At 38.5% G+C, this 13,715-nt stretch overlaps 2 protein-coding genes across 2 annotated transcripts; both read right to left on the bottom strand.

The window, feature by feature from the left end:
• Positions 1–796: 796 nt before the first annotated feature.
• prrg4 (proline rich Gla (G-carboxyglutamic acid) 4 (transmembrane)) lies at positions 797–5,260 on the bottom strand. The gene is made up of 6 exons (XM_077518213.1): positions 4,820–5,260; positions 3,907–4,070; positions 3,794–3,821; positions 3,223–3,364; positions 2,065–2,253; positions 797–1,978 (listed from the first exon to the last, which is right to left on the bottom strand). The coding sequence occupies exons 1-6, from the start codon at positions 4,929–4,931 to the stop codon at positions 1,951–1,953; spliced, it is 663 nt and encodes a 220-aa protein (XP_077374339.1). The 5' UTR covers positions 4,932–5,260; the 3' UTR covers positions 797–1,950.
• A 4,114-nt stretch (positions 5,261–9,374) lies between these two features.
• On the bottom strand, positions 9,375–13,516 carry eif3m (eukaryotic translation initiation factor 3, subunit M). Its single transcript, XM_077520025.1, has 11 exons — positions 13,357–13,516; positions 12,846–12,978; positions 12,604–12,742; positions 12,218–12,341; positions 12,052–12,146; positions 11,790–11,873; positions 11,605–11,704; positions 11,299–11,380; positions 10,568–10,711; positions 10,375–10,435; positions 9,375–9,603 (listed from the first exon to the last, which is right to left on the bottom strand). The coding sequence occupies exons 1-11, from the start codon at positions 13,396–13,398 to the stop codon at positions 9,480–9,482; spliced, it is 1,128 nt and encodes a 375-aa protein (XP_077376151.1). The 5' UTR covers positions 13,399–13,516; the 3' UTR covers positions 9,375–9,479.
• Positions 13,517–13,715: the final 199 nt, after the last annotated feature.

Genomic DNA, 13,715 nt, shown 5'->3' with positions numbered 1-13,715 from the left:
TCCACACCCCCTTGGTGACTTGTTAGCCAGTGTTAATCGCGGTGTCAATATAAATACAACATGCTTTCATACACCTTAGTACTTCCCAAGATGCATTGCAGTGATGCGCGCACTTCTAGATGTAATTTGGACGATTCCAGTTAATTACTTTGCGCATACTCAAAAATAATTTACTCTAGTATTGGTTTGCATCAATTTCACTGTGTGGTGTCCAGTGTGGTGTTTAGTATAATAGATGGAAAATTAAATATTAAAAAAAATATATAAACAGTGGATGTTAGGGGAGGTCATCTGAATAAAGATTATCTTGAAATAGTAAACTATATGTCTCAGAACTCAATGTCTCATCTTAAACTGAAATTAAAGCATAGAACAATAATTTAAGTTAGAATAAAAGAATCATGGAATCGGTCTATAAACAAATTTATTCTAAAATTTTTGAGGCACCTTTGCCATTTTTAATTGGGCCCAAAATATTCACATAAAAAAACCAAAAGTATATTATCGGTATGCCAGTCTTATAATGACAAGCTGAATAATTAAATGCTCTTCTGCCAGATAGCAGCAGTTCCAATTAACCTGTGTATCCACCGGTTGCCATCATAAAAATCGTTAAAATGTGCCATGGCTCATTGAAGGTTGGAGAAAACTGGTAATATATTTGCACAATCAAACCTCTCCTTTTGCCAGAGGGATGTTATGAAACAAACCATTCGCCAAGTTATAAAGTACACAAAAGAGATGATAATGAAGCTCAGTTTTTTTTTCTAATATATATATATATTTTTCCTTATTTTTATTGAATCTGTTAACATAAGGGCATGGAAATGATCACAAAACAAATCAGCATTTGAAAAACATCGACACAGGTGACATTTTTGTTGAGATGTTGATTTTTTTTTTTTTACAGATTCCTTTTATATTGTTTGTAAAGTGCCATTATTTAATAAGAATTGTGCATTAAAAAAAAACCCATTTAATTCATATATTATTCAAAGTATCTAGATTTAAGTATACACACAATGCCTTCATGAATGCAGTAAATTTTGCATGATGGTTTTCATCTGGGATTTGGCCGGTTTGGCGCAACCTCTAAAGTCTGTTTTGTTGATTTTTAAAATTATTATAATTTTTCATTTAATGTCAAATGTATTTCTTTCTTATGTAAATACCTTATGTAGGTCCTTTCCTCCCCACAAAGAAAACATTTAAGCGATTTCACATTGCAAAAGATTATTCTCAGTCTCACACTCACATTTACAGATATTTACGCAATAATTACAGTAGAAAACCCGTCCCCATAATTGCATAGAAATATATTTTTTGAAACAACTGCTGCAAGAGACAGGAAGTGCTCAATCCTACTTTGCTGCTCAATAAAAGGTATTAAAAAAAAACACTACTGTGGTGCCTTGACTTACAGGTTTAATTAATTCTATGACCACACGCATAACTTCACTCTTATCTCAAATTATCTTCACCATTGAAATGAATGGAATGAAATTAATTTGTGCAGCCCTTGAGCTCCTTCTAACTGGCTTTGCCACCGGAGGGTTACCAATAGACCACTTGTAGCCTCTTTTTGGAAGAATTTTTTTCTCCTGTATGTGCCAGTGTTCGTATTGCACATTTTTCTCGAAAGTCAGAGGAGGCAAAAAAAAAAAAAAAACTCGGAACTTGGGCCACTCCTACGTCAAGGTACCACTGTTATTTGTCTTTTTTTTTTTTCTACTCTTGAATACAGGTTTGTTTAGTGCAAAAAAGCAGAAAACGGGCTGCTGTGACAATACCTTTTAGGTCTATACTTGAGAAAGTTAAAATTAAAAGTGAATTAAATAAAAACACATGAGTGTGATAGGACAGCTCAATCCCCTTGATAAAAGGAGGTGAAGGCATCTTGTGATCATTTGTGTACACAACGTAAGAGTTGATGTGAAGCTCCTGAAGACTCTACCGACGAATACTTCCATGTCGTGAACTGACAAGAGAAGAGAATATTGAAAATGTAATTAATGTGACTATATTACAGTTGACTTATGAACATGCTAAGTGGTTTCAAGTTACCCTGGATAGGGAGGAGGAGGGGCATCATGTTGTCCGCTTTTTGCGATGGCCTGCTCGTACGAGGGCAGTCCCATGGGGTCGACTTCATCCATGGCCGGCGGGGGCGGCAGCACAGGCTGTAAAGACACTTCCTCGAGCCGACGCATGATGAGGGGGGCGTTGCTCCTCCTGGGACGAACCCGAACTGAGCTGTGTGGAGGAAAGTAGACATATGCATAATCTCCATCAGGTGTGGTGTATTCAAGTTATGTAATTGTTTTTGGTGGTGTGAAAAAGGTGACATTTGGGTATTCGTAAAGCGGATCGCCTGATTTTGACAGTGCACGTAAAACTGCTGCCTCGTTGTTGAAGCCTATTGGGTAAATTGCACATCAATATTAAGCAAATGACAAATTGAATTCATCAATCCTACGTTGTGGATACACTTATTAGCCATTTCTCATTTCGTGTTCTTGGCCGTTCTTACATCTTTGCCTTGTGATCTAATGAAATGTCACCTGTTGTGTTTTGTGTATGTCTTAATACTGGTTCATAGTATTGCACATAAGTTATTAAAAATTGTACCTAAATATAGATATTTTACACAAACAGTTCTTAACTCATTTACTCACAAAAACGTATAAATACGTTATATTTTAAATATTACCATGATCACAAAGATGTAATTATACGTTTTGGCTTTGATGCAACCTCTGAACTGAAGAGAATGCTTGAAGCAAAGGTCGTTATTACAAAAACGGCCAGCAGATGACAGCAGAGTATAAGAGACCAAAAAGCTCTTTTCCTCACTATTTTAAACAGATGTGTGAATAATGATGAAATTTAGCCATATTCTAATGCTTAATTGATGCAAAATGGAAACAGCTAGAAATACACATTTTTTTTTCCTGATGAAAGAAGAGACTTTAATCTTTCTTTTGGTAGGTTCCATGTTTTTAAAACAGTAGGACACAATATGCTATGGGCCTTGCAAAATCAGTCAAAATCCAGTAAAACCGCGAAAATGTCCTGGGAGTGAATGAGTTAAAGATTAAATATATTGAGCTTAAAAGTTCTTTGAACTTAAAACTTAATTATACTTAATCATAAATGATACACTACAGAAACATATTTTTATAAAAGGGATTCAAGTCGATATTAATGCTGGTGTTGACTCACCTGGCTTGGCTGAAGTCATCCTTACATTTGCCTGGACAAAAATACCAGCTGAGTAGGCCCACGAAGACAAATATGACTGCGACAACAACCAGCGCCACCAGGAGGGAAGTAATGTCGACTCTTGAGGGTCCCTTGGCCTTCTCTGTGGATATATATGTATTTGTGGGCGTGATATGATCTCTCATGCAAAACAGAAGCCCCAGGAGACAAATGTATGCAGGCTAATGAGCATTTCCCTTTTAAACATTATATGCTGAAGTGGATAGACAAGTTTGAAGAGAGCTGTAAATTCTTTGTGTGACGCGAGTCACACAAGGGTTATTGTAAACAACACCTTAACGACATTATGGCATTACAAAGATCCTAATTATCAAAAGACGTCAACTGTGTCAACCAAAATTGAGCGTTATTATCTTTAATTATAACGTTGGCTGTGTTTAAATATGTATACGGACTATAATTGCTGCGTTTCAATCTATAATTCATATTCATTTTGCAGTATTTATTATAACGTGGCCAGTAAGCGTACAATTTCATGAGCATGATTTAATACCGAAATGATCATCCTTACCTGCAGTGTATCGCTTCCAAAATTCATTCTGAAAAAAAAAAAAAAAAAAGCCATATAAATCTGTGTAAATCCTCCCATCTGAACTCATAATATGACATATTGTGTGACTTAACAGTAGCCTGGACGTCTTCAAAGACCTCCCTTGCTTCTTCGTAATTGCAGTCCTCTTCGATACACTCCCTTTCCAAATTTCCAGGGACGAAAATCTCAAAGTCGAATCGGTTGAACAGCAGACGACGACCCAGGAACGAATTGGCCTCCCCGTCGTCCACAAACACTAACAACCCAAACAGATTTTTAATCATATTTAAAGTGTAGGCAGATTTGGCAAAAATATTCACACGCTGTACTTAAATTGAAGCACGATCATACGTTGGTAAAAGTACAAGTAGGCTACTGATTAAATTCTGCAACTAAAATGTAAAAAAGTACAGCCTCTAAATGTACTGTACTTAAGTAAAAAAAAACAAAAAAAAACAAAAAAAAAACGTTTAACTGTTTTACATTTTATTCCCCATTTGATAATTTGGCACAACTTTGTGCATTTGAAACAACAACACAGTCTCCGGTACCTTGCAATGGAAAAACACCAGAGGCACGTAGGCTCACAATTAGCTCACAGGCATATAGTCTTTATCCTCTGCAAAGAATCGAGTTCGTTCCAGATCAGGGATGGGCAACTGGCGGCCCCACATTCTGAGTACCACCTTGATTCTTTTAAAATAAATAAATAAATAAGTAAATAAATATTTAATTTAAAAAAATATATATAATCATGTTTCCTCTACTACATTGGAGCCCCAAACACTCGCGGTTTCCCCACCCCCAATATCATTTAAAGATTTTTATTTTATTTTTTTATTGGGGGGTGGTATTTTTCGTGGAAAATATGGTGGTTAATCAGTGTTTTAATTTAGAAACTATTTTGTGTTTACCAACTTTACACATTAATTACACTACGTAAATACTAAATAAATATAAAATAGAAATATAAAATAAATATATGTAAGGAGAAAAATGACTTACCCGCTTCTTGCGAGTTATCCTCTATGGAGCGTAACCTGCTGAGGCAGGCCAAATCTGCACAGGTGAAAAAGAGGAGGACGAGGGGGACGAGGAGGTCAAGATGAAGCAACATGGTCACGCGGATTCAAACACGACATCAAAGGGCCGCAAATGGAAAGTTCAGCCACATAAGTCCACTAAAGTCCTCTTCCACCCTCGCCGACTGGGAGTCAGAGTCGACACATAATATCAAAAGAAGGGAGCGGTACGTGTCTCCACTGATAAGACTCAGGAAACGTCACCAACTCTTTACTTGACAGTTTTAGCCAATTACCCCACGCTCGTGGAAATAAAGACGGCAATTAGTTATGGACGTCTTTCCTAGAAGACGCCCGTCCCTTCTAGTTGGTTTAAAAGCAATCTTGTTTACTCTCAAGTCAAAACAACTCCGCTCTTCCTTGAACTACCTGCGCAGGCTCGACCAGTCGATCACTTTACCTGGATAGCACGATGAGCGATATGCACGCAGACGGACGCTAGATGGCGGCAGAGGCAAGACTCTTGTGACTGCTTTTTTCTGTGAGAGATTTCACATATTGACTATTCCATTACACTGTCTACAGATAAACTTCGATTTAGGCTGATTAATAAAATAAAATAAAACACATTCAAACATATTTTAAAAATGAAACTCAATATCAAAAATAATATCGGAAACAGGACTTTAATCTATCAACTCAAAGTTGAAATATCGTCACTTGTCAGAAAATGAGTGAACTTATTTTAAATTATTATTAGTAGTAGTATTAAAGCGACCATTTAAAGAAAATAAAGCTCATTTACGGTAAGGAGTACCTGTAACACAAATATTGGGGGGGATACGAAACATTTAATTTTGATTTTAAATTACTGTTATTTCATGTTAAAGTTTAATTTTATGGAGCATGCAACTGTGCAAAGTGTTCAAATAGTTTAAATTAATATATTCAGTTGTTTTTAAATAAATATGCAATCAAATAAATGTGACAGACACTTTGTTTAATCGAAGCTAATTGTGCTGTGCAAAATTGTGCATTTATGCATTTTATTTCTATAAGAGACCCTGGTAGAATTGCTCATATAATCTATCACTTATTGTAGTAAGACATTGCAACATTTTGAACAATTTGAACATTACCACTGCTTAAGTATAGAAGGAAAAAAAATCTAGTTTAATTCAAGTAAAATGTATTGACTGAAAAAGTCAAACAAAAATCAGATGAAATTCTAGAAAAACAAGCAGGGTTAGGTGTGATTTTACATGACCGTATTTAACTTAAATTCAACTGAACCGCACTAAAAATTGTACTGCAGTGGATTTAAAAAATAGTTAACAGCCTTTATGACTTGCTATAAGCTTGCATGTTTAAAATGATGTAAATTGTATTTGTGTCTTTAATTCAGTTATTCTTTTAAATCCCACTAGAGGGTGCACTTATACCATTAATGATATTCATACGCTTTGAGAATCAATGCTATAGTTAGATCATGTAATCGGTTCCAGTGGAATTTAGAGGCCTGTCTTTTTTTTTTTTTTTTTTTAACGACCCCTTAAAACACCCAAATTTTGCCTAAACATTTGAACTGCATCAATCTATTGGACGCTTTTACAATGTGAGAGCTATACCATCGCCCCTAATGGCTAGGCACAAATGACATCTGTAATACAATGCTATCTTTGGGATCTATACGCTTCTTTTAAAGGCACTCAACCTCTCGCGGGGACTTGCGAGGGACCATACTGCTTGTGCACGGGCCTTGTATGGGGAAAACATTCTAGAATGGCCTTCACCGGCGTTATATATATATAATTTTTTGACTGAAGAGGAGACATCTGTGATTAGTTTTCTTTGACGGAGTCAAGTGGTCAGCAGTTTTTTTGTGGTAAAATAAATGTACAATGAGTAAATGGATGGATGGATAAACGTACAATATGCACATTTGTTTTTGTGTGTGGGGTGGGGTACTATTCTGAGGAAAAGAAAAAAAAACTCCAATATACCTCATAGTGTAGTCACAATTCTCAAGTGTGCAACATGCCTACGGTGGAACAACTCATTCAATTAAATTATACTTGCCCTATAATTTATACATCTAGATTTTGGGCTGTTTTACTGCCTCTTCTCCGCATTGCTGCGTAAAATTTCACAAAGTTGTGACAATATTCTGATTCAATTGGTTCTGTGTAAAATAGGTTGATGTTTCACACAGGAAAATATCTATTCCCGAGACGAGACTCTCGGCCTTGTGGCCAGTGTTTATGTTAAGCAGATATGATGCAATTGGACTTTATCTGGCCGACTACTGCACGGCGCTAATTGAAGGGACAATGCGAACCCCTCTCTCGTCTTGTACTTGGCGAGGTATCTGGATTGTGTCGAGTCTCGGGATTTATCCAGAGGAATGTTGACACTGGGAAAAGGGCACAAGAAAAATGATGAATTCCAGACTTTTACGTATCTGTCACTTACTACAATATCGTAACCCAAATGAGGAATAACGTCTCGTGCTGAGGTATGCATCGAGTTCTCTAATAGTTCACACACACATGTGAGGCTGCTGTTTGTGCATGCTCATTACTGTCGTAGCATTTCATGATTTAACAAAGCAGTAGCACCTCTATCTGACTTAGATAACTATAAGGTCATAGCACTTACAGCAGATAAAATGACCCCAGTATTTACATCTGGGACTTCTCACACGAACTAACACTGAATGAGACAAATTAGAGGCCAGTGAGATGGAGCAGTCGCCAGACCAAAACAGAGCATATTCCTGCCAAGTTGCAAACATTCCATTAACTTGGTCGCACGACGTTGTTTTCTCTGCACTGTTAGCTTTCGTGCGACGGTGTGCCCTTGAGAAAGTGTTGTATGATACCCAGACCTGTTTTTAACTGTTTTGCTGCGGCTAAAAGGAAGTGTTTGGAGAGGGGTGGAAATTTGGAAGTAAATTATCTTTGAAAAAAAAAATCCCACATAGGAAATAATATAAATGCAGGGACGCTTCTCATCCATTATGTACTAACAAAAGTTTAATTTTAACCTCAACACTGATACTGTAATTGATAAGCTGGGGATGCCCCCCTCAGGGGCCTGTCAGGGGCCTCTGACCCCTCGCTCTCCGCCTTTTTGCACACCCCTGCCTGACACATAATAGAGTGTGAGCAGGAAAGTGTTTACAGAGTGATACTGTTACCCGTAGACGACACGTAAAATACATAAAATAGCTCATTTAGATAATTTTTTTTTTAAAATTATAATCAATGTAATTATAATGAATTACCTTAACAAAAATGTTAAATGTATCCAAAATTGTTTCGGAATTTTATTTACAACAAATAAAATAATTACAATTATATATTGCTAAGATAATAAATATATAATGAAATAAATACTAATAAATTATACATAATAAAAAAAAAAAGATTAATTAAAATTTTAATTATTAATGAAAAACAGCGGGCGGTTGACTGGTTAGCACGTCCGCCTCCCAGTTCTGAGGACTCGGGTTCGAGTCCAGGCTCCGGCCTACCTGGGTGGAGTTTGCATGTTCTCCCCGTGTCTGCGTGGGTCTTCTCCGGGTACTCCGGTCTCCTCCCACATTCCAAAGACATGCATGGCAGGTTAATCGGGCGCTCCGAATTGTCCCTCGGTGTGCTTATGAGTGTGGATGGTTGTTCGTCTCTGTGTGCCCTGCGATTGGGTGCAAACCAGTCCAAGGGTGTCCCCTGCATACTATATATTGCAGGACTTACTAAACAGTGGGTGGCTTAAAGAAGGAAAGTCATACTTTGCCAACTCCCGACTTAAATAGTTGCTAATCAATACAGAGGAAGCTAACCCAAAATATTTCTTCACAATAACATGCCCTCAAAAGTCTAAACAGTCTTCTGATTAATTAGTTTGTGGAATACAAATTAAGCTGCAAAATCCACCAGTGTTAATCCATCTCAGGAGGTGGCCATTTTGCCACTTCTCATTAGCTGAAAATGACATCAGGTATAGCGACTTAGTACTTAGACTTAGTACTTTGGTGGCATTTGACTTTTGGTGTGCCAGAGTTTACAATCCCAAACGCTTCAGAGTGTGAGAACATATTTGTTACAAGATAAAATCAAACAGTGAGTCACGCTGACCACATTTGGAAATTGCCTAGCAACCCCGTGAATCATCCAACCCCCCCCCCCCCCCCCCCCCCCCAGCACAAAGTGTTGCTAACACAGTAAAACACGACGCCGACCTCAGCACGGCAGGTTCATCGCCGTTCGCATTAGCGTTGACACTTCTCGCGTGGTTCCCCGACAAGTGACCTCATCATTACAGCCAATTTCTCAATGCAAGTCACAGCTCATCTAATACTGGCATGTTGTCCTTTTACTGAAACCAGATGTCGAGACATACTTGTGGATGACCCACCCCCTAAACAGGCACACTTAAAATGACGAAGATAATGCCCATTTGGAAAGTACATTTTAAAACAGCAATAATTAAAAATAAACCTGTATAATATCAAGTTTAAAAAAAAGACAATTGCATTGATCTCCACTCTTCTTTTATTGGCTGTGCATAAAAGCTGAGGGAGCAGTTGTAAAAGAAGGAATCCAAGGGTCAGTCACTTGATGGGTGGGATGAAGGCGGAACTAGGCAGAAGGTGACAGAGTTTGCAGGCTGGTCTTGACGGTCGCTAGGTTGGCTTTCCATGACGAGAGGCTGTCAAACAGCTGCTGCCACTGCTGCTTGCCGAAGGTGCGGTGTGTGCTGTGGCTGATGGGGAGCACGATGGAGAACATTTTAAGTCACATTCGATACACATTTATCCCACAGACTTGAAACGAAGACAACTTTACACAGGGTTTTTAAAGGGAGATTTTTAAAGGAATTTTACAATTTTTAAGGAATACGTTGTCATCTAGCATAATAAGACCCCAATACTGTTTATTTTTTTATTTATGGCTGACTTAGAAGTGTTTTTCATACAGGTAATAGCTGTATATTACTGCGTTCGCCTGTTTCTAAATTTCAAATTTATACTTATTGCACATTGTTTGGAATATATCCCTGCGATAAATTCACCTCTGGCAGTTTTGGCTTAAGCCAGGGGTGTCAAACATACGGCCGGATCAGGCCTGCAAGACGACTATTTAAAGTAAAAAATAAAAATAAAAAAATAAAAATTGTAATGTCGGACCAATTAATCTGCCAGCCAATTAATTACACAAGCAGTCTTCAGATGAGGAATGGAACTTGCCGTGGAAGTCATTATTTTACACACAACTTAAAAGTTATATCAAGTGTTGCCGCGTTTCATATGCATTCGTGTTGTTGTTTTTTTATTTCAAAAATCGCAAAAATCTACGTCTAATTGACGCCAATTGTTTTAAAGTTATATAGCATTATTTTACCAATTCGGCCCACTTCATAATATATTTTCCTCCATGCGGCCCCTGATCTGATATGAGTTTGACACCCCTGGTTTAAGCTAAACTCTGATTAGCTCAGGTGAGAAAACACAATTACTAGCCCAAAGATAATTACCTGACAACAACCTTTTGCTGTGTCTGGTCAATTTTGCAGTACACCATCTTTGTCCGAACAGCTAAAAGGTAAAAAAAAGGCAAGAAAATATTTGTCAACACTTCAGCACTTGTCATACTTAAATGATATTTCAAAAGATAAAACACACGACAATTAAGTTTAAAAAAAAAAAAAAAAAGTGAAGGCCCTTCACCATCGATGACAAAAGCTTCGACATCATCTTCTCCAATCAGCAGTTCCTGTTGCATGGTGTCAAAGGAGATCTCCTTGAATTCCACCGCCATGCCCATGAACGTGAGCAGACGCATCTTGGCCATGTTTTGCTCATGGGACAGGCCTGTGGGGAGTGACACAATTGGGTCATTAAGCCGTCGCAGGCCATTACTCTTCCCTCGGGGACTTTCCCAGTCATGATTGCTTTTATGCTGAAGAGCGACACAGTTAGCGATTCCACTTCTCAACGCCAATACATATTGTATGTTTGGAGAGTCCGTCCATGTGAATTTACTACTGATCCTTTGGTAGTGAGGGACAGCCACACTGCTGACATGTGCACATTCCTCTTGTGTCAAAGGGGGACGGTATGCTGAATCAATAGCCAACAAACAGCCAATTACATAATGCAGAAGGTTGTGATCTCTATAAACAATAACGGATTTAAATTTTACTTGTTATGGGAAAATTAATATCAGGCTGGGAAAAAGTCTCTCGCTTACCCTGGATCAGCCCTGTTAATGTTTAGTTTGTAAACAGTCGGAGTAGTTGTAGATACTTCCCTCAATATATATTTTTTTTGATAGTTCTAGTCGCTATGAATCAGCCCTGTTAATGTTTAGTTTGTAACCAGTCAGAGTAGTTGTAGATTATTCCCTCAATATTTGTTTTTATAGTTCTAGTAAGTAACAATGTCGCAAATGTACTTACCCAGAGAATCAATGAAGTCTTTGTTAGTCTGGTAAAACTTGACGTAGGCCGCTAGCTTTGCACTTACAAATATAGTTAACAGCTGTAAAATAGGGAGAAGAAGCTTAAATTAGTTAAATGGAGCAAAACTCAAGTCAAAAGTATGATTTATTGTCTACTCTCACAGTATATAATCCAAGTTCACTTTAACAGGAAAGCTTTGTAGACTACAAAAGGCAACATCACATTTGATAAGTCATCGGGATAATACTGCATCTTCTCAATCAATTCCACACCATTTCAATTATTGCCCATCACAACACTCACGTCATGAATGAGCTCTCCCTCCAAGAAGCGTACGGGCTTGAGAGTGAGCAGGTGGTCAAACAGGAAGGTGTTGGGGTCTTTTAGAGCACGGACAATGCACCTACAAAGGCATAGAGGGAGATCAATGTGGAGGACGCGTAATGAAGATGAATGGGACCACCAGGGGGAAAACGCTGCAAGTTTACCTGTGGGCGTCAACGCGCGCTTGAGACGCATTGTCTTCTGTGTAACTTCCCAGCAACTCCACCATCACTTTGGCTGCAGCCTCACTGCCAAATCAAATTCAGACATTAGGTTTTAGAGTAAACACCTAACGAACAGTGTTTAGTGTCTATTGCTTCTTTAGATATTGAAATCGTACCTAATGAAAAGTCAGGCGATTTAATATGCACAATGTTGTTTACCTGACTGATTTACTCTCATATTTATGACTAAATATGTAGTTACCTTTTTTTGCAGTCCACGAGTGCTTCATATACCAGCCTCAAAAGAGTGTGCTTCTTCTCGGTATTCAGGTTCCAATCGACAATCCACTTGGCCACCTAATCGACAGGATGAAGAAAATCAGTTTTAACGAGGTGGCAAAGATATTGAAAAACCGTACTGAACGTACCTGATCGAGGTCAGTGGGGATGAAGGCGATGGCGTTGCAGGCGGCCGCCACCTTGATGAGGCTGCATAAGACTGTGTACCTGACTGGAGCATTCTCATCCATGCCATGGAACAGGTTACTCAGCCTAGAACACAAAAACTACATTTTGTAGTGCCTCTCCTTACATTAATTTAGCGTATTCCATTATAATTGATAACACATTTTGAAAGCTGTACAACCTCAAACGGTGTCTTCTGCTCTAGAAAATGCTAAAATGCTATTATTGGTATTCAACGAACACTTTTAAAAGCACTTTTATTTAGTTACTGCGGTATAATCCTTTTAGGTAGCCGTTTTGAACGTGAGTGTGTGATTACAGGCAGCAAAGAGGTGAGAAAAAGACTCACAACTGCATCCTGAGCGAAGGTCTCTCTCCTTCGCGGAACTTGACCAGTTTCTCACACAGGCTCTCAATGAGAGCTTCTTGCTTCTCCGCGTCCAAGATTAACAGCAGCGATACGATGCTGTTCATCACGCTCTCGACATCTGTGCAGGGATACAGAGAGATTGTGTGATTATGCAGGTTACTGTATGGTGAGGCTCGTTTGTACCAATTTTGTCTGAACAGAACTTGTTGAGCATATTTTACCTTTATCGTCTTCTTTGAGACACACATCACAAGCCTCAATGATCTGAGCCAGGTCTACGTGAAGTCCACCTTCAGAGTTCTCCTCGGAGATTTCTGCTCCTTTGGACTTAATGTAGGCTCTCAACTCGGATGCCTTTGAGAAAACAAATGTGCAAACATTGAAGACGGATATTTGCATAAAGTGTTTAAATTGTGTTGTTAGCTCACGAGTGGCGCTTTTAATCAAGTCGCAGCACGAAAACATCTGTCATGTTTTGTTGACATACGTGGCAGAGCTTGCGTTGACAAAACTACGATATAACGACAAGTAACAAAGCTTGTAAAGTCAATCTGACAGGATGATTACAACAGTCTGTGCTTCTTTCTTATGCGCCACGCAAACCTACCTATCCGTTTGCACCGATGTAGCTTATCTTAGCTACATTGCTATCCTTTCCGACTCAGTGTTAGTAATTATCGAAGTCGGCAGCAACAGAATAAGATTTTTTAAAAATATAACATAAAGTGATACCTGGTCATCTTCCGTTATATCGATGAATGCCGGGACGCTCATTTTTTGCTGTTTTTGTGCGACTCGGTGACGAAATCCACGCTCGCACCAGAGCACACCGAACCGGAAAAGAAAAAGCAAAAGTGCCGGTGAGGAGTCTTTACTTCCGGGTTATTTTCTTAAAGCGACAGTGCTCTTTGTGAACGAGTTATGCACAACCATTTCTCTTTCAGCTTTGGCGTTTCACAATTCAGCCTTGGCGTTTCACAAACGTTTTAAATTATGTCCCACTTTTATTACAGCGAATTGTTTCCACTTAATTTCATCCTTCCAAATTTATGGCTAAATCCCTGCATATCTCTGCTGGATAGCTTCAGCTA

This window comes from Festucalex cinctus, chromosome 4, assembly GCF_051991245.1.
Source record: "Festucalex cinctus isolate MCC-2025b chromosome 4, RoL_Fcin_1.0, whole genome shotgun sequence".
In the NCBI taxonomy this organism is placed as follows: Eukaryota; Metazoa; Chordata; class Actinopteri; order Syngnathiformes; family Syngnathidae; genus Festucalex; species Festucalex cinctus.
The sequence above is the reverse complement of the archived record's forward strand: the minus strand, read 5'-3'. Positions and strand labels throughout refer to the sequence as shown.